Raw genomic sequence first — 22,050 nt, forward strand, 5'->3', positions numbered from 1 at the left:
ATCACTTGATTGAACATTGTCAAAATGTTTGGAGCCTTGGTGAATTTCTTCAGTGCACCTTGTAGATGGTACACGCTGCTTTGATGAAGGAACTGAAGATAGTTGGGCTGAAAAACTACCCGAAAGAATTCCTGCATCTGAGACAGCAGTTTTTTTTCTTATGACTCGCAGGACTTGGGCATTGCTGACTTGGCCAGCACTTAGTGCCTGTCCCTACTTGCCTTGGAGAAGGTGGTGATGAGCTGCCTTCTTGAACCACTGCAGTTCATGTGCTGTAGGTTGATCCATAATACCCAGTAGGAGGGATTTCCAGGATTTTGACCCAATGATGGTGTAGGAATGGCAATATATTTTCAAGTCAGGGTGGTGAATAGCTTGGAGAGGAGGTGGCAGGTGGTGGCGTTCCAACTTATGCTGCCCTGACCTTCCAGATAGTAATGGTCATGGGTTTGGAAGGTACTGTACAAGGATCTTTTGGTGAATGAAAATATGTAACTACAATCCCTTAGTTTTTAATAGAGAAATTTAAAACTCAAAAAGCTAGACATGTTTATATAAAATTTATGAGTTCAACTTTATAAGACTTGTTTATATTGCTGGAAGACAAAATATTGCAGATGTGTTATCAAGAATGTAATAATGTTAGAATAGTTTGAAGGTTACAAAAAAGGAAGGAAATTGTGTAAATCTTATGCAATTGATGAATAAGGATGAATAAATGAGTTTTTGTGTTTTTATGGTATATATGTTTCACCATAATGAAGCAGATTTAGAAATTGTGTTTCTTTTCTCAAGGGTGGAGTTATGTTAGGAGTCCTTAAAAATAACAAGGTGAAGGAAGCTGGAAGGGATGGATTAATTTGCACGCCTTCAAGGTGGCTGAAGGTTTATCGGGTGATTGTTTGAAACTGAACAGTCAAAAATGGCATTGTTGTGGTCCACCTTGTGTTTACAAAGAGACTATTGATTTTGTAGAAATAATGCAAAGGTTTAAGATAGAGAAGAGATGGATTTTATGGCTTTCATTGATGAACAGACTTGACTTCAAAAGATTGGGTCCTGTGCTGAAGCTTGCCTAGCAACAGCTTGGAACTAAATCTACTGTTTCAGTTCACCTCTAAGTGTGTCAGTAAAAAAAAAAAGAAACCTCCAAGGTGCTGGCAGCAAAAAAAACAAAGAAACTATGGATGCTACAAATCAGAAGCAAAAACAGAAATTGCTGAAAAAGCTCAGCAGGTCTGGCAGCATATATGAGGAGAAATCAGAGTTAATGTTTCAGGTTGAGTCACCCTTCCTCAGAACTGGGTCAGAAACCTTGCAGCAGGAAAGTCAGACAGATCTCTTGAAATAAAGTAATTTCTTGAGAACCTGAGAAAGTTCCAGAAGTCAGATCTTTAACTTTCTGTTAAACTCTGAAAGCTGAACAGTTACTCACATAAAAACTCTAAAATGACTTTCCATCTGACCTGAAGTCTGATTGGAAGATTCCATCAATTCATTGTGTTGCTGACAGCAGAAAATTGACTGGATCTTAAGTCTTCACATTTGTCATCCTTTGAGTTTGTGTCCTTTCTCTCTCAGGGTTTTTTTCCCTATTTGCCTTTTTTAAAACAAAACCCACACAAAACAAAATCTCAGCAAAATGTTATTGTTTGTTGTGTAGTTGTGTATTTTTTTAGGGGAGAAAGTGAGGTCTGCAGATGCTGGAGATCAAAGTTGAAACTTTATTGCTGGAACAGCACAGCAGGTCAGGCAGCATCCAGGGAACAGGAGATTCGACGCTTCGGGCACAGGCCCTTCTTCAGGAAGGGCCTGTATTTTTTTAATTAAGAGGACGTAGTTTAATTCCACAGAATAGCCTTATTGCTAATTGGTTTTGCCATTTTTTTTGTATGAATATGTTTGTGTGTAGTTTTAGTTTCTTTATCTAAAGATATATATTTTCAATAGAGGGATGATAACTAAGGTCAATAGATGAATTCCTAGAAAGACACATTTGTACAATGAGTAGATATTGAATAGACAAAGCCTATTTTTCCTTTGAATTTAGAAAAATAAAAGGTAAAATTTGTAGTTTTTAATATTTTCAGGAGGCTTGACAGGTAGATGCTTCCCTCTGGTTGACAAATCTAGAAATAGGGACCATAATATTAGAACATGAGTTAGAATTAGAATCCCTACAGTGTGGAATAGGCCCTTCAGCCCAACAAGTCCACACTGACCCTCCGAAGAGTAACCCACCCAGACCCAGTCCCCTACCCTATATTTACCTCTGACTAATTCACCTAACCTACATGTCTTTGGATTTTGAGAGAAAACCAGATCACCTGGAAGAAATCCAGGCAGGCATGGGAGAATGTGCAAACTCCACACAAACAGTCGCCCAAGGCTGAAAGCAACCCTGGGTCCCTGGTGCTAACCACTGAGCTATAGATAATCGAGATTAGAAATTTCTTTGATCACAATCTTTTGAATCTTCTTACAGAGGCCTTTGACCGATTTTTGGATTCTAAGGGAATCAAGAGTTATGAGAATAGTGAGTTATTGAAGAGCTGAGCAAGCTACGAGGACAGAATGATCGCACCTATTCTTAGTTCCAATGTTCTTGCAGTCTTAAAAGCTATTACAAAAATATGAAAAAAATTAGTGGAATCTTGCCCTTATCTCAAAGGGCATGGAATACAAAGGGTGAATGGTAATAAATGTTTTGTATGAAATTCTGGCTAAAGTTCATTTCAACCATTACATTCAGTTTTAAGTACTACATCGTAGGAAGTATATGTTAAGTCAACCATGATCTAATTGAATAGCAGGATACAGGGGTTGTATAGCACCCTCTTGTTTCTGGGTGTAAGTGGGGTTCCTCCATGACATGACAGGATTCCAGGCATGAGGGTGAGGTTTGAAGCAGAAATTAGCAATACATGTAATTGTAAGATGCATGTGTGAGTTCACATTTGACCAGGGAGCACTTCATTGAGGAAAATGACAACCAGCCAGCAGATGGCACTATCTGCCCTCTCATCTCTTGCATGTGAGTCTTGAACCCAACATGCAACTCTCCAGCACTGAGTCATCAAACTTGACTGGGTATGTTAAATGTTCAGCTTACGTTGAAACAGCACTTTGTGGAGCAAAAGTACTTAATGTTATCTGTGCACAACGTTTTGAATATGAGGAGCAGCTCAGTGGCACATTCAACCTGAGTCTCAAAGTTCAAATTCAATTTGTCATAGAGAATGGAAAGAGACTCTTCAGTCCATCTCGGTCCATGCTGACCAGATATCCTAAATTAATCGAGTCCCATTTGGCCCATATCCCCCAAACCCTTCCTATTCACATACCCATCCAAATGCCTTTTAAATATTGTAATTGTACCCACCTCCACCACTTCCTCTGGCAGCTCATTCCATACACACACCACCCTTTGTGTGAAAATATTGCCCCTTAGGTCCCTTTTAAATCATACCCCTCCCACCTTAAACCTATGCCCTCTAGTTCTGGACTCCCCTACTCCAGGGAAAAGACCTTGTTTATTTATCCTATCCATGCCCCTCATGATTTTATAAACCTCTATAAGATCGCCCCCTCAGCCTCCGACGCTCCAGGGAAAACAGCCCTGGCCTATTCAACCTCTCCCTATAGCTCAAATCCTCCAAACCTGGCAACATCTGTGTAAATCTTGTTTGAGCTCTTTCAAGTTTCACAACATTCTTCCGATAGGTGTGAGACCAGAGTTGTGCACACAATTCCAAAGTGGCCTAACCAATGTCCGGTCCAGTCGCAACATCCCCAGATACTTAGGAAGAAAAATATAGCTTGCCACTTTGAAGTATTGCTGCTGAGGGAGTGTTGCAGTGTCACACTTGCTGAAGCTTGCATGAGACCTTATAAACCAAATCCCCTGCTCCCTGTCAAATGAACATAATAGATGCTTTGACACCATTATGAAGGCCAATGGAGCATTTGCTTAGTGTCCTGGTCAGTGTTTATTTGTTTTATTCAGGGGATGTGGGGTGCCACTGATTGACCATCCCTAATTGCCCAGAAGGCAGTTGAATCAAATGTAGTCCAGCCCAGATAAGAATGACAGTTTCCTTCCCTTGAGGGCATTAGTTAACAGATTGGGGTTTTCCCCCCAGGCAGTTAACAACGGTTTCATCATCATTATTAAATTCTTAATTCCAAATTTTGTTTGATTTCAAATTCCACTGCAAGATTCAAGTCCAGGTACCCAGAATATTACCTAGGTCTCTGTATTGAAACTCTAGCAATAATACTGCAAGGTCATCAGCTATCACAAACTCACAACTAGTACAAGTAGAATAGAAAGTCCAGCCAGTTATCTCACTGCTGTTTGTGGTAACTTGTCATGTACAAAATGGCAAATTGGTTTCTTACACTGCAACAGTGACTACACTTCAAAAATGTTTTATTGTCTGTACAACATGTAGAAACCTGTTGAGGAGATGAAAATGCTATGCAAATGCAGGAATTTTTCTCTTGTGGGATGGAGAAGACATACATCCATTCCAAGACAGTGAATTTATGATTTTATTTGTAGACCATCCTATTTGAGTTGTATGATGGATGATTTCATTTGGCAAAACAAATTCCACAGACCATCACTAGGCAAGACTTCAAAGCCCCTTAGATCAGTGTGGTTCAGAGCCTCCATATTGACTAAGTCTGTTCACATATACAGAGAAACTGTTTAATTCTTGACACTGCATTTCTGTTATTTACATTCAGACTCACTGTGGACATAAGCCAAATAGCATTCTTCTATTTCTAAGTCTGTTCAGCCTTTCATTTTGATTATGGATGCTGCATGTCTTAATTCTATTGATTTGCATGAGTCCACATTGCTCAATATCTTAACAAGGTATTAATCTCCAAGTTCTTGAGAAAAGAGCATTCCAGATTTCCAGCATTCTTGATTAAGATGAGCTTTCTTCCATTAAACCTGTGCATTCCAGATTTAATCTTAAGGTTAGGTCTGCTTATTCTGTGTTTTGTCACCAACAGACCCTCTCAATCTACCTTATCAATTCATTTCATCATCATAAATCCCTGCATCAGCACACCCCTAAATCTTCAGTGGTCAAGGGAAGCAAACCCAACCAAAGTAACCAGTCCTTTAATGGTTAGATTCTCTTAAGCCTTGTATTATTCTGGTGAATCTGTGATGTATTTCCTCCGAAGTCAATATCTCCAACCTCGAGTCCAGAACTGAACTTAGTTCTCCATTTGGGGCCAAAGCAAGTTTTAAAGAAGAAATAGATAACCAATGGGAATGGTCTGCAATACCCTTAGTAATAACATAATGTAAGGCGAAGTATGCAAGAAGGAGCTTCAGTTGCTTGTGAATCGACTGGTTACTATAATCTCATATAAACTGGATAAATTGGATTGGCCATGGTAGCCTGGATGAGGACTTATCACAAGATTTTAAAATTGAATAAGGGCATTTATGTGAACCTGAAAGCTGATGTAACTGAAGTGAACTGGGATTTTAGGCTAGAAATTGGATCAGGAGAAAGTGAGGACTGCAGATGCTGGAGATCAGTCGGAAAGTGTGGCACTGGAAAAGCACAGCAGGTCAGGCAACATCCAAGGAGAATTGACGTTTCGGCATAAGCCCTTCATCAGCGCCAGACTTGACCACAGGATATAGATCAATAGAGTCATTCGGCATAGAAACAGACCCTTCAACCCAAGCCATTCTTTGCCGAACTGGTTTCCCAAACTGAACTCATCCCATTTGCCTACGTTTGACCCCTTTCCCACTTTATCTTTCCTATCCATCTACCTGTCCAAATGTCTGCTCAATGTTGTACTCTTCTCTACCACTTCCTCAGGCAGTTCATTCCATATACACACTACTCTCTGTGTGAAAATATTGTTCCTCCGATCTCTTTTAAATCTTTCCTGTCTCACCTTAAAACACTACTGTCTAGTTTTGGACTCCCCTACCCTGGGGAAAAGATCCTGCTATTCACCTTATCAATGCATTTCATGACTTTATAAACCTTTATCAGGTCACCCCTCAGCCACTTACCCTCCAGGGGAAAACGTTCCAGCCTCCTCTTAAAACTGAAACCCTCGAGTCTCAGTAACATCCTTCTATATCTTTTTTGCATCCTTTCCAGTTTAATAACATCCTTCCTATAGCAGCACGACCAAACTGTATGCAGTACTCCAATAGTACAGTGTGCAGTAGAGAAGCAGTAGCAGACATTTAACAAGGATAATAACTATATCATACAATAAAGAACGTTTCCATGGTTAAGTAAAGAAATTAAGGAAAGCACCAAACATAATTGCACAAAGACAAATGGTACGTTAGAATATTGACCAGAAATAAAGAACAAAATAGAATGACTAAAAAGTTAATCACTGGGGGAAGAGTTAGAGATTGAGAGGAAGCAAGCTCAGGATACAAAAGTGACAGTAAGGTTTTTTACGTAAATCTAAAAAGAAATGTATAAGTAAAGTTATCTAGATAATGAGATGGGTTGTTAATAGTGGATAATAAGGAAATGGGCGATGAGATTTACAGATATTTTGCTCCTGTCTTCACTATAGAAGATACAAAAAATCTCAGTAATATTGTTTACTTTGGCAAGAAGAATTAAAAATAACAAATATTATTTAAATGCTTGCAGAATTCCAAGGTGCATAGAGATCTATCTAAGTGTTCCAGTGCATGAGTCACAATAAATTAATATGCCAGTGTAAGAAGTAATCAGGAAGGCTGATGAAACAAAAACAGAAATTGCTTGCAAAACTCAAGAGGTCTGGCAACATCTATGAAGAGAAAGCAGAGTTAACAGTTCGGGTCCAGTGACTCTTCTTCAGACCCTTCTGCAAAAGTTCTGAAGAAGGGTCACTGAACCCAAAATGTTAATTCTGCTTTCTTTCCACAGACAATGCCAGATCAGCCGAGCTTTTCCAGCAACTTTTGCTTTTAGAGTCATAGCAATGTACAGTGTGGAAACAGATCCTTCGGTCCAACTTGTCCATGCCGACACCCAGATATTCCAACCCAGTCTAGCCCCACCTGCCAGCACCCGGCCCATATCCCTCCAAATCCTTCCTATTCATCCAGATGCCTTTTAAATGTTGCAATTGTACCAGCCTCCACCACTTCCTCTGCCAACTCATTCCATGCGCGTACGACCCTCTGCGTGAAAAAGTTGCCCCTTAGGTCTCTTTTATATCTTTCCCTTCTCACCCTAAACCTTCTCACCCTTTAGTTCTGGATTCCCCCATGGCTTTGTCTATTTATCCTATCCATGACCCTCATGTTTTTATAAACATCTAGAAGATCACTCCTCGGCCTTCGCTCCAGGGAAAACAGCCCCAACTTATTTAACCTCTCCATAAGACCATAAGACATAGGAGTGGAAGTAAGGCCATTCGACCAATCGAGTCCACTCCGCCATTCAATCATGGCTGATGAGCATTTCAGCTCCACTTACCAGCGTTCTCCCCGTAGCCCTTAATTCCTCTAGACAACAAGAATCTATCAATCTCGGCCTTGAAGACATTTAGCGTCCCGGCTTCCACTGCACTCCGTGGCAATGAATTCCACAGGCCCACCACTCTCTGGCTGAAGAAATGTCTCCGCATTTCTGTCCTGAAATGACCCCCTCTAATTCTAAGGCTGTGTCCACGGGTCCGAGTCTCCTCGTTTAACTGAAACAATTTCCTAGCATCCACCTTTTCCAAGCCATGTATTATTTTGTACGCCTCTATTAAGTCTCCCCTTAATCTTCTAAACTCCAACAAATACAATCCCAGTATCCTCAGCCGTTCCTCATATGTTAGACCTGTCATTACAGGGATCATCCGTGTGAATCTCCGCTGGACACGTCCCAGTGCCAGTATGTCCTTCCTGAGGTGTGGGGACCAAAACTGGACACAGTACTCCAAATGGGGCCTAACCAGAGCTTTATAAAGTCTTAGTAGTACATCTCTGCTTTTATATTCCAACCCTCTTGAGATAAGAGACAACATTGCATTCGCTTTCTTAATCACGGACTCAACCTGCATGTTTACCTTTAGAGAATCCTCGACTAGCACTCCCAGATCCCTTTGTGCTTTGGCTTTATTAATTTCCCCACCATTTAGAAACTAGGCTATGCTTTCATTCTTCTTGCCAAAGTGCAAGACCTCGCACTTGCTCACGTTAAATTCCATCAGCCAAATCCTGGACCACTCTCCCAACCTGTCAAGATCCTTCTGCAGCCTCCCCACTTCCTCAGTACTACCTGCCTGTCCACCTAACTTCGTATCATCGGCAAAATTCGCTAGAATGCCCCCGGTTCCCTCATCCAAATCGTTAATATATAATGCGAACAGCTGTGACCCCAGCACCGAACCCTGCGGGACACCGCTCGTCACCGGCTGCCATTCTGAAAAAGAACCTTTTATCCCAACTCTCTGCCTTCTGTTAGACAGCCAATCCTCAATCCATCCCAGCAGCTCACCTCGAACACCATGGGCCCTCACCTTGCTCAGCAGCCTCCCGTGTGGCACCTTATCAAAGGCCTTTTGAAAGTCTAGATAGACCACATCCACTGGGTTTCCCTGGTCTAACCTACTTGTTACCTCTTCAAAAACTGCCAACAGGAATACATATAACTCAAATCCTCCAACCCTGGCAACATCCTTGTAAATCTTTTCTGAACCCTTTCAAGTTTCACAACATCTTTCCGATAGAAAGGAGACCAGAATTGCACGCAATATTCCAACAATGGAATACAGCCAATGTCCTGTACAGCCGTAACATGACCTCCCAAATCCTGTACTCAATACTCTGACCAATAAAGGAAAGCATACCAAACGCCTTCTTCACTATCCTATCTACCTGCAACTCCACTTTCAAGGAGCTATGAACCTGCACTCCAAGGTCTCTTTGTTCAGCAACACTCACTAGGACCTTACCATTAAGTGTACAAGTCCTGCTAAGATTTTCTTTCCCAAAATGCAACATCTCTCACTTATCTAAATTAATCTCTATCTGCCACTTCTCAGTCCATTGGCCCATCTGATCAAGATCCTGTTGTAAAATGAGGTAACCTTCTTCACTAGCCACTACACCTCCAATTTTGGTGTCATCTGCAAACCTACTAACTATATCCCCATGTTCACATCCAAATCCTTTATATAAATGATGAAAAGTCGTATACCCAGCACCGATCCTTGTGGCACTCCACTCGTCACAGGCCTCCAGTCTAAAAAACAACCCTCCACCACCACCGTCTGTCTTCTAGTTCTGTATCCAAATGGCAAGTTCTCCCTGTGTTCCAATGAGATCCAACCTTACTAACCAGTCTCCCACGGGGAGCCTTGCTGAACAACTTACTGAAGTCCATATAGATTACATCTACCACTCTGCCTTCATCAATCCTCTTTGTTACTTCTTCAAAAAAACTCAATCAAGTTTGTGAGACATGATTTCCCACGCACAAAGCCATGTTGACTGTCCCTAATCAGTCCTTGCCTTTCCAAATACATGTACATCCTCTCCCTCAGGATTACCTCCAACGACATCAGTCTCACTGGTGTGTAGTTCCCTGGCTTGTCCTTACCACCTTTCTTGAATAGTTGGCACCACATTAGCCAACCTCCAGTCTTCTGGCACCTCACCTGTGACTATCAATGATACACATTTCTCAGCAAGGGGCCCAGCAATCACTTCCCTAGCTTTCCGCAGAGTTCTCAGGTAGACTTGAACATGTCCTGGGAATTTATCCACTCATGCGTATCTAGACATCCAGCACTTCCTCCTCTGTAATCTGGACATTTTTCAAGATGTCACCATCTATTTCCCTACATTCTATATCTTCCATGTCCTTTCCACAGGAAATACTGATGCAAGATACTCGCTTAGTATCTCCCCCATCTGATGCGGCTCCACACAAAGGCCGCCTTGCTGATCTTTGAGGGGCCCTATTTTCTCCCTAGTTACCCTTTTGTCCTTAATATATTTGTAAAAACCCTTTGGATTCTCCTTAATTCTATTTGCCAAAGCTATCTCATGTCCCATTTTTGCCCTCCTGATTTCCTTCTTTGTTTCTGATTTCCAACATCTGCAGCTCTTTGGGTCATTTTTTTGTATTTAAAGGTAATAAAATACTATCCTTTATAACAAGATAGATTTGAATAAAAATAAGGATGTTATGCTTATACAAGATATAGTGAAAAATCACACAACACCACATTATAGTGATTTCTGACCTTGTCCAATCCAGTCCAACACCGGCATCTCCACATTAGGACATTGTGAGATCACATATTGGATACTGTGTGAAATTATAGTGTCTTCCTTTAGAAAAGGATGTAGATGTTTTGGAGACATTCGGAGAAAATTCACTAAATTGATAACTGGAATAAGCAGGTTTTTCTCAAGGAAACGTTGGACAGACGAGGCTTGATTTCACTGAAGTTTAGAAGAGTGAAGGTGACTTGATTGAAGAGTATAAAGTGCTGAATGGTCTTAAAAAGGTGAATGTAAAAAAGAAGTTTCTTATGGGGTGAGGCCAGAATAAGGCAATCACTGTTTTAGACAGAGGCAAGGAGAATTTTCTTCTGAGGATTTGGAACTTTGCATCTCAAGGCAGTAAAGGCATGGCCATTGAATAGTTTTCAGGATGGGAATGGAGAATTGAAGCATAAACGGATCACCCATAATCTTATTGATTGGCGGAGAAGGCTTAAAGGGTCAAATTACTTATTTTGAACTTGTGTTTGTGTGTAAGTTAATCTTTTTAACCTCGACTGCACCTTTCCATGCTGCCCCTATATACCTCTATTCCTTTGATATTTAAAAATATGCTGATCTGTCAGCCTATGTTCCACTTTGATGCCAGTTCATCTCATCTCTTGATTTTTATAGAATCCAAAAAACTATCATACTTAGCCTTGGTCATACTCAATGACTGAGCATCCACATTGCTCTAAGGTGGAGAATTCAAAAGATTTGTGGCCCTCTATGTGAAGAAATTTCTCATCTCAGTCCTGAATGCCTTAAGGCCCTTCTTTCTTGACTTTACAGTCATTCTTCAGCACTGTACCCCCATGTTGTAAAAAATAGTGCTTGTACTAAGAATGTTAGTAATTTCTGGTGATTTGTTTTGTGATATCAGCACTTATAGCCCTAAATATGTTTGCTGCCCCACACTTCTGAACTTGCTTAAAATTTAGAGGATATTTTAGTCATATTTTGTAGTCCAAAATGGACTACCCTTCATTTGCCTAAATTGAACTGCACTTGCCAATGTTTTGCGTAGGCTCTTCATTGATCAACATGACGCCGCAATATGACATCCCAACTGCTTGACAGTAGTGCCCCCCCCCCCTCTGCATAACCATGGGGGATACGTTCCAAAACCACAGATAGGTGCGAACTCATCCATTTAAATGGGAAACTTACCTTCCGTCAGCCCCTGGTCCCTGGTTCTGGAACCTTCCCTGTAACATGTTCGGGCCACAGTATATCATGGGTAACTGAAACTGCGGAAACCAACTCCATGGACACGGCAGTCGCCCTATACTCAGTGCACTGACCAATAACTGCAAGTGTGCCAAACGCTGCCTTCACCACCCTGTCTATCTGCAACTAAACTTGGAACTATGGACCTGCACCCCTAGGTCTCTTTGTACAGCAACACTCCACAGGGACCTACCATAATTGTGTAAGTCCTTCCCTCGGTTGCCTTACCAAAGTGCAACACCTCACATTTATCTAAATTAAGTTCCATCTGCCACTCAGCTATCTGATCAAGGTCCCCTTTTGCTCTGAGATAACCTTCTTCACTATCCATTACACCACCTATTTTGGTACCATCTGCAAACTTAGTAACCATACCTCCTATACCTCCTTGCGGCACACCACTGGTCACAGGTTTCCAGTCTGGAAAGAAACATCCTACCACCACCCTCTGTCTCCTACTTTTTTCCAATTTTGCATCCAAATGGTTACTTCCCCCTGGATTCCATGTGCTCTAACCTTGTTAACCGATCTATCATGTGGAAGTTGTAAAGTCCCTATAGACCTTGTCTGCCACTCTGCCTTCGTCACTCTTCCTTGTCACTTATTCAGAAAAAATCAATCACGTTAGTGCGATGCTACTTCCCACACACTGAGCCATGTTGACTATCCCTAATCAACCAAGGCATTTCTCCTTCTCTGTTGGCTATTATTAGTTACTGTCTTCTATTTATTGAACCTCGTCTTGGATTCTCCCTCAAGCAGAAATATTTTTTCCACATCCACCACCGACCCATTCATAGTTTAGAGAGATCTATTGCACCACCTTTAAGCTTTTCTGGAAGAAAAAAGTTTGTAACTTCATCAATGTTTCTCAATAGCTTTAATCTTTCAGTTCTGATTTTCTCCTTGTGAACCTTTTTTTTGCATTTTGTCAGATGCTTCCATGTCCAATTTATCAAGTTCACTTTTCTTCATATGTGGTTTGAACAGAGTTCTATACAAGTTTAATGTAACTTTCCTATTTTTGATTTATGTAAACCTAGAAGTAAATGCCAGTGCATTATTACCATCTCTGATTGATTTGCTGATCTGTTTTTTTTTCACCTGTATCCTTCATTCCCTTTGTTCCTATTTGCTGTTCGGGTTTTTTTTACTATGGTATCAGCATAGTTATCGTTTCTTTCTTTAATAGCAAAGTGTATCAATTCAAATTGTTCCATGTTAAATTTAATTTGCCACTTAACACTTAAATCAGTTATGTAAATGATTTGGATGTGAACGTAGGAGGTATACTTAGTAGGTTTGCAGGTGACGCCAAAATTGGAGGTATTGTGTACAGCGAAAAAGGTTACCTCAGAGTACAACGGGATTTTGACCAGATGGGTCATAGGACTGAGGAGTGGCAGTTGGAGTTTAATTTAGATAAATGAGAGGTGCTGCATTTTGGAAAAGCACATCAGAGCAGGACTCATACACTTAATGGTAAGGTCCTGGGGAGTGTTGCTGAATAAAGATCTTGGAGTGCAGGTTCATAGTTCCTTGAAAGTAGAATCACAAGTGGATAGGATAGTGAAGAAGGTGTTTGGTAAGCTATCCTTTATTGGTCAGAGCGTTGAGTATAGGAGTTGGGAAGTCATGTTGCAGCTGTACAGGACATTAATTAGCCCACTTTTGGAATATTGCTTGCAGTTCTGGTCTCCTTCCTATCGGAAGTGTTTAGAAAAGATTTACAAAGATTTTGCCAGGGTTGGAGGACTTGAGCTATAGGGAGAGGTGGAATATACTGAGGCTGTTTTTCCTGGAATGTTGGAGACTGAGGGGTGACCTTATTAGAGGTTTCTGAAATCATAAGGGGAATGGATAGGTAGAGATGGAAATGTGTTGCTGGAGAAGCGCAGCAGGTCAGGCAGCATCTAGGGAACAGGAGAATCGACGTTTCGGGCATTAGCCCTTCTTCAGGCTAATGCCCGAAACGTCGATTCTCCTGTTCCCTAGATGCTGCCTGACCTGCTGCGCTTCTCCAGCAAGACATTTCCATCTCTGATCTCCAGCATCTGCAGACCTCATTTTCTCTTCAATGGATAGGTAGACAAGGTCTTTTCCCTGGGGTGGGCAAGTCTAGGGGTGTAGACGTAGGGTGATAGAGGAAAGATATAAAAGGGACCTAAGGGGCAATTTTTTCACGCAGCGGGTGGTGTGTGTATGGAATGAGCTGCCAGAGGAAGTGTTGGAGGCTGGTACAATTTGCAACATTTAAAAGGCATCTGGATGGGTATATAAATAAGAAGTTTAGAGGGATATGGGCCAAATGCTGGCAAATGGGACTAGAATTGGATAGAATATCTGGTCAGCATGGGGTAGACCGAAGGGTCTGTTCCGCGCTGTACATCTCTATGACTCTGACTCGATGCAGTTTTCTAAGATGCCCTTTTGTATTCTGCTGCATGTTATCTATCTGTTTCCCAGTTAATATATATGCGCATTTTGGACTTGAATTAATTTATTCCTAAATCTAAATCATTAAATAGATTATGATAACCAGACAAATCATATCTTACATAAGTACATCAGTAATAAAACAGAACGGAGGATATGGTGTTACTGCTACACAGAAGTTGCAAAGAAAGATCAACTCTAATTTGGGAGGTCCATTCATAAGTCTGATAACAGTGGGGAAAGATCTGTTCTTAAATCTGTGGGTTGGTGTCATAGAGTGAATGGTCCTTTTGGAATTGTGAAAGGGAGGGAAGGGGAAGATGTGTTTAGTGACATCAAGCTGGGTCTGGCAGAAATATTGAAGGAAATACCACAAGTGTTTACAGCATTTCTTGTTTTTACTCCAGTTTCCCAGCATCTGTGGTATTTGGCTTTTGTATTTGTGTCTATAGTTACTGAGATAGCATGAAGTTTTACCACTGACAGTGAGAAGGAAAAACATCAAAGTCATAATTATCAGTTCCTGTTAAATGCTTAAAACATTAGGTCATTTTTATTGTGCATTTTCAGAACCAGTTTAAAAGGAGAGCTAATTGTAAAACATAGGAATAAGTGGAGAGGTGCTTGAGGCAACACTGGGATGATGCACCTCTTGTGCTGTGCTATGAAACGCTATTCAATAAATCTAATGTAAACACAGCAGTTTTTTGACCCAGCACAGATTGTAGCCAACCATTAAAGATGTTTCTTTTCTCAGTTCCTGGATCATTTACTGACTGGTATCGAAGATGTATGTGGACACTATGGACATCATCACTGGAAAGACAAGTGAGTCAGGTTACAGAAGTTATTTATCAGTAATCAAGACATAGGATCATTGCTACACCATTTAAATACATTTAACATTGAGGTTTCCAGCGGGTTTGTGAGAGATTTATTCTCGTTCAGTTAATTTACTGACTGATCAGGCCCTGGTTTTAAGATATCTCAAATCACTGTGTATACTTTCTTTAGTAATAAAACACTCACCACTCAGGAAAATTGTACTGGGATCTAAGCTGGGCCAAAGGAAACCTTACAATTGCCTCCGAAAAGTTCCAGAGATGTAGAGGAAAGGATTGCAAAGATGATTCTGGATAGAAGCGAAAGTAACAGGGTAATTGTTATGGGGGACTTTAACTTTCCAAATATTGACTGGAAATGCTATAGTTTGAGTACTTTAGATGGGTTAGTTTTTGTCCAATGTGGATAGGAGGGTTTCCTGACACAATATGTAGATAGGCCAACAAGAGGCAAAGCCACATTGGATTTGGTACTGGGTAATGAAGCTGTTAGATTTGGAGGTAGGTGAGTACTTTGGTGATAGTGACCACAATTTGGTTACGTTTACTTTGGCGATAGAAAGGGATAAGTATATACTGCAGGGCAAGAGTTATAACTGGGGGAAAGACAATTATGAGGTGATTAGGCAAGATTTAGGATGCATAGGATGGGGAAGGAAACTGCAGGGGTTGGGCACAACTGAAATGTGGAGCTTGTTTAAGGAATAGCTAATGTGTGTCCTTGATAAGTATATACCTGGCAGGCAGGAAGTGTTCGAGCGAGGGAACCATGGTTTACTAAAGAAGTTGAATCTCTTGTCAAGATGAAGAAGGAGGCTAATGTGAAGATGAGGCATGAAGGCCCAGCTAGGACACTTGAGAGATACATGTTAGCCAGGAAAAATGTAAAGAGAGAGCTAAGAAGAGCCAGGAGGGGAAATGAGAAGTCTTTGGCAGGTAGGATCAAGGAAAACCCTGAGGCTTTCTATAGGTATGTCAGGAGTAAAAGAATGACGAGACTAAGATTAGGGTCCATCAAGGACAGTTGTGGGAAGTTGTGCATGGAGTCTGAAGAGCTAGGAGAGGTGCTAAATGAATATTTTTTGTCGATATTAATACAGGAAAAAGACAATGTTGTCAAGGAGAATACAGAGATGCAGACTATTGGACTAGACAGGATTGAGGTTCCTAAGGAGGAGGTGTTAGCAATTCTGGAAAGTGTGAAAATAGATAAGTCCCCTGGGCTGGATCGGATTTATCCTAGGATTCTCTGGGAAGTTAGGGAGGAGATTGCAGAGCCTTTAGCTTTGACCTTTGTCGTCATTGTCGACAGGAATAGTGCCAGAAGATTGGAGGATAGCAAATGTTGTCCCCTTGTTCAAGAAGGGGAGTAGAGACAACCCTGGTAATGATAGACCAGTGAGCCTTACTTCGGTTATGGGTAAAGTGTTGGAAAGGATCATAAGAGATAGGATTTATAATCATCTGCAGAGGAATAATTTGATTAGGGATAGTCAACACGGTTTTGTGAAGGGTAGGTAATGCCTCACAAATCTTAATAAGTTCTTTGAGAAGGTGACCAAATAGGTGGATGAGGATAAAGCGATTGAAGTCGTGCCTATGGATTTCAGTAAAGCATTTGATAAGGTTCCTCATGGTAGGCTATTGCAGAAAATACAGAGGCATGGGATTGAGGGTGATTTAGCGGTTTGGATTAGAAATTGGCTAGCTATAAGAAGACGAAGATGGTGATTAATGGGAAATGTTCATCCTGGAGTTCAGTTACTTGTGGTGTACCACAAGGATCTGTTTTGGGTCCACTTTTGTTTGTCATTTTTACTAATGACCTGGATGAGGGCGTAGAAGGATGGGCTAGTAAATTTGCGGGTGATCCTAAAGTCGGTGGAATTGCGGATAGTGCAGAAGGATGTTGCAGGTTACAGAGGAAGATGGATAAGCTGCAGAGCTGGGATGAGAGGTTGCAAGTGGAGCTTAATGCGGAAAAGTGTGAGGCGATTCACTTTGGAAGGAGTAACAGGAATATAGAATATTGGGCTAATGGTAAGATTCTTGGTTGTGTGGGTGAGCTGAGAGATCTTGGTGTTCGTGTGCATAGATCCTTGCAAGTTGTCATCCAGGTTTTAAGAAGGCATACTGTGTGTTAGCATTTATTGGTAGAGGGGTTGAGTTTCAGAGCCACGACGTCATGTTGCAGCTGTACAAAACTCTGGTGCAGCCACACTTGGAGTATTGCGTACAGTTCTGATCACCGAATAAGAGGAAGGATGTGGAAGCTTTGGAAACACTGCAGGAAAGATTTACCAATATGTTGCCTGGTATGGGGGGAAGATCTTATGAGGAAAGGCTGAGGGACTTGAGGCTATTTTCGTTAGAGAGTAGAAGGTTGAAGAGGTGACTTAATAGAGACATACAAGATGATTAGAGGATGATGTAGGGTGGGCAGTAAGAGCCTTTTTCCTAGCACGAGAGGACTTAGCTTTAAATTGAGGGGTGATAGATATACGACAGATGTCAGAGGTAGGTTCTTCACTCAAAGTAGTAAGCACGTAGAATTCCCTGCCTGCAACAGTAGTAGACTTGTCAACTTTCGGTGCACTTAAATGGTCATTGGATAAACATATGGATAAAAATGGAATAGTGTAGGTTAGATAGACTTCAGATCAGTTTCACAGGTCGGCGCAACATTGAGGGCTGAAGGGCCTGTATGCGCTGTAAAGTTCTGTGTCATGTAATATTTACATATAATATTGCTGTCTCCATACCTCCTTTCTAAGCACAAAGGCTGAATGGACTACCCATTTCTTGGTTCCATTTGTATAACAAGGGGCATAGAGGATTGCTTGACACCCAGAGATTCCTATAAATCTCATGCTGCACATGCTGTAAGGATCAGGGTGACAAGCTGTTGTAATTTAAATGATGCTATGTTATATCCTTACTCCTTAGATATTCCAGGCTCTGAAAAATAGTATTTAAATGGTAGCTGGACAGAAATATGGACACACCACACAATGTACAATCGTTTTGAAATAATTATTAATTTTCTTTCAGGCTGAACCGGTTTAATAAAAAATACGTTAAGAAATGTTTAATTAGTGGGGAAAGATCGAAAGAGCCACAGCTCATTGCATTTTACCACAAAATGGAAATGAGAAATGCGATCGAGATGGTTGTAAGCGGTGGCCTACCCAAGCTTCCATCATCAGTGTCTATACAGTAAGTGACTGTAATGGAGAAAAAATTCAGAGGGTACGTGGGAGGTGAGGGGCTTAAATGTGAGGATACTAGAGGATATTTCGGGATTGCAAGTGGGGAGCTCGCTGGTGAGACAGGAAGTGAAGAGAAGGCAATGGAAGAAATGGGGGCATAGCAGGGAGAGAAATTGGATCCCTGGCAAAAGGAAGGGAAGACATGTCAGCAAGAAGGGAAAAGCTGAATCTTTATGAAAGACTTATTTTAGTAATGCTGTTGAGAAGTAGTTACATAATACAAAGAACTAAAAGTTTGAAATTCAAGTGCTGTTTTATTGAAACAGTGAGGTAGGTTCAGGCAGTGTTCTTTTACCCCCAGTCTATAATTCTGACCAGTCACGAGTTCAGTGTTGCGTCTAAAAACTGCTTTTGTACATTATGCAAATAGAAAGGGCCCATTTGGGTTCTCGGAACATTGTTGCTCAAATGAATAGTGCGTGGTTCAAAAAATGTTTAATAGGCATGTCCAGAGGAAGGATACACTTACGGAACGACTACTGCCTACGCTTACAAAAGAGAGAGAAGAGGAAGTCCGAAAAATACTTCGTGAGAATCTCCAGAAAACAAGACAACGGGTATGAAATCTGCTCAGGGTAGATATTACTCACTTTACTGTAGAGTTGCTGTTTGGGATAAAGTTTGCTAACTACATTGTTTCTCACTAATTGTAATAATTTTTCAGAGTAAATGTTGCTAACTGCCACCAGTTGCAGTTATTGTTCAGTATTCATGGAATATGTTTAAGAAAGAAATAGATTTCTAAAGGCTAGGGATGTTGAGGAATATGGAGAGAACACAGGAGAGAACACATTGAAACAGAAGATCAACCGTGACCATGTTGAATGACAGAGTGGCTGAATGGCCCACTTCTACTCCTAACTCCCATTTGCTAAAGCTTACTCACTCACTGCACCTAGTTACATTGATCAGCCAGGTAATTGTTATTTACTGTATAACCAGCCTTCCTGTTCTGCATTGGTCTCGAACTAGCTGAGTCAGACTCTTGTCTGCAAATTGTGTCCCTTAATGCTGCATGTCGTAATGAATAATCTCTGCTTTTTCTTCCAGCTTCGATCCTACAATAGACATACACTGATTGCCGATCCGTATGAGGACCAGTGGAATCAAATATTACTAAAACGGCAAAGGTTGCGCAGTTTTGATCCACGGGTAGGTGGGGTCTCGCCACTGAAATTAAGCTTGCTTTTGTTTCTGTGAGCTTTTTTATATATCTACAATACTCAAGTCATTTGCCACTGTTGCAACTAGCCGTCTCAGACCAATATTGTTGGGTTAGAGCTGAGCAGAATAACAAGCCTCCATATCTATCTCTTAGGGTTTGGAGATTTCATGATTCCCTGTCTCTCCATAAGGGGATTTTATCAGTGACTGAACAGAACATAAAAATGTCTGGATTGAAAAAAGTCAATCAACTATTGTAGCTCCTTGCATGGCTTAAGCTTTGCTCTGTCAGAAATTTCCTTATTCACAATCTACAAACTCTTTACCTATACCTTGGGTGACTCAAACAGATTCATAAATGATATCAGGATCATTCTCTCATGTTACACATTACGACCTCCTGCTTTACTTAAAAGTATGGAATAACAATGTTATACACTGTGGAAGGTGGGCAAAGCTATGACTGGGGTTAGGTGATATGGGCATGGTCAGAGCTGAGAGGTATGTTGATGGGGCTGAAGCTAGGTAAAAGATGGGGAAACCAGGGAGAAAATGGATGATACTGAGCTAGATGGAAAGTGGGTAATATTAGGCAGTTTGAAGGGTAGGTGATGCCAATTGGGGATCTAGGTTGAATATCATACACTCCAATGGATGGTCAGCTGGCAATTCCAACCTAGTTTGTTGCCTTTGTTTAATGTTGGCGATCTTGAACACCAGGATTTGCATAGCAAATTTGTGGTTTTTGGGGACACTACTGCCATGTTGACAGTATTTACCTAGCAAGAGCAAATTATACCAATCTGTGAAACTTGTGAGTCACTTTCACTGCAGACAACAGTTGATGATTGGTCTATCTAAAACATGACTTATCTGGGGGAAGCGTATGGTGGTTTATAGTATGTGTCTACCATATATAGTAGGTTTTGTTATTATGATTTGACAGTGACCTATACCCATATGTTCACATTGATTACTTTCTGGGTCATTTACAGGGTTCGACTTACCTGACTGTTCCAACCGTTGGCCGTGGCTCCCCACCTGAGCAAAAACCAGCTGAGTCAGGTAATGAAAGGTTCAACCTGCTTCGTGCCATATTATCTTGTTAATTTCATTGTTGAATTTAGTTCACTGACCTCCTGACCTCAGTGCAGATCACTGACCTCCACTTTATCTTGTCATGAGGATTACTGACTCCTTGATCTCAAAGTTAATTGATGATATTGAATTCCTTTCTGTTCAAGAATAAAACAGGTTCAAGAAATAAATCACAAAATGTACAAGTTCCAGTCCCTTTTCCCAGCACACTTTTATTTCAACACCAAATACCAAAACAAATTCCTCTGACCTGTGGTTTGTTAAGCTACAGCTTCGTTGTTGGATTGGAAACTTTGAGTAATGGCCAAGCCATAGTTTGCATTTCCTAGATCTATTTAAACTCGTGTCTTTCCCTGCTGAGTACGCTGCATGTTCTGACATACATAGCTGGCTTTCCTAAGTGAGCAGGGAACACCAGTGAGACTTCAGAAAGAGAAGTTTATATAATGCCTCGCAAGTACTCAACATGTCATTTTACAGTCAATTAAATGTTTTCAAAATAGGTTTACTAGGCAAATGAAGTTGCTATTAATACACAGCAAAATTCTTCAACAGGAATGACTTAAGTGACTCAATAAACTGGCTTAGCGAAAACAACAAATGCTGGAGATCACAGCGAGTCAGGCAATATCCATGGAGAGAGAGCAAGCTAACGTTTCCAGTTCAGTTTATGATATAGTTGGTGGCATGGGGTGTCAGTGGTGGAGGGTGCTGATGGAGAAAAGATGTTGATAGTTCAGAATAAGAGATCAGAATGTGAGAATGGCAGAACAATGGTGTGTCTCCTGCCAGACTTGAAAGGGACAGACATTCCTCACGGATTGGTTGAGGGGGGGGGGGGGGGGGGGGTGAAGAGAGAGAGAGAGGACATAGAGGACATGATAACAAGTGAAAAGAAGTGTTGAACTCAATATTAAGTCCAAAAGGCTGTAAAGTGCCTTGACTGAAGATGGAATGTTGTTCCTCCAGCTTATGCAGTGATTCACTGGAACACGAGCATGCCGAGGACAGATGTGGGCAGAATGCTGTGTTAAAATGATCAGCTGCAGGAAGGTTGGGGTCCTGCTTGTACACGGTCTGGAGATTTTCCTGTCCTCCCATTCCAGTGGAACAGTCTGTCCTTTCAATCTGGCAGGAGAGACACCATTGTTCTGCCATTCTCAAGTTCTGATCACTTAATCTGAACTATCAACATCTTTTCTGCATCAGCACCTGACATCCCACTGCACTCCCCCCATATTATAACATAAAAACTGTCACCCTCTACACTTCACTTCAGCTCTAAAGCTTGCTCTCTATCCATGGATGCTGTTTGACCTGCTGTGCTCTCCAGAGTTTGTTGTTTTCAGTAGATACCAGCACAGCAGTAATTTGTTCCTGCAAACTGGTTTAGTGATATTGTTTAAAGAATAAATATAGAACAAAACACCAGAGCAATTTCCTCTGCTTTTCCCATAGAGCCGTGGAATATTTGGCATCCACCTGAGTGGGGGCACAATGCACCAGCTTAATGCCTCATCCAAAAGAGGGCCCCTCCACAGCAATCCCTCCGTGTGGAAACCTAGCATTCCTATAAATGTTTTGAAATATCAACCTGGATTTTGTGGTATGGTCTTGAGTGATGTATGAACCCACATTTGTCTCTATCCACTGAATCAAGGCTAGAGTCTAAGCAACTTAAATTTTCCCCAGAAGTTACATTGATAGCGACCAACTGGCCTCAGAATCATACAGTACA

The 22,050-nt window shown here is 41.2% G+C and overlaps 1 protein-coding gene across 1 annotated transcript in view; it reads left to right on the forward strand.

Annotated features, from left to right (window-relative positions):
* The window catches only part of slc9a1a (solute carrier family 9 member A1a), a 59,338-nt gene that overhangs the window by 32,781 nt on the left and 4,507 nt on the right, over positions 1–22,050 (forward strand). The window contains exons 7-11 of the mRNA XM_043717460.1: positions 14,697–14,767; positions 17,833–17,997; positions 18,493–18,607; positions 19,101–19,202; positions 20,210–20,279. Coding sequence (XP_043573395.1) covers positions 14,697–14,767; positions 17,833–17,997; positions 18,493–18,607; positions 19,101–19,202; positions 20,210–20,279 — 523 coding nt within the window. The remainder of the gene's footprint in view (positions 1–14,696; positions 14,768–17,832; positions 17,998–18,492; positions 18,608–19,100; positions 19,203–20,209; positions 20,280–22,050) is intronic.

This window comes from Chiloscyllium plagiosum, chromosome 27 (genome assembly GCF_004010195.1).
Source record: "Chiloscyllium plagiosum isolate BGI_BamShark_2017 chromosome 27, ASM401019v2, whole genome shotgun sequence".
Classification (NCBI taxonomy): Eukaryota; Metazoa; Chordata; class Chondrichthyes; order Orectolobiformes; family Hemiscylliidae; genus Chiloscyllium; species Chiloscyllium plagiosum.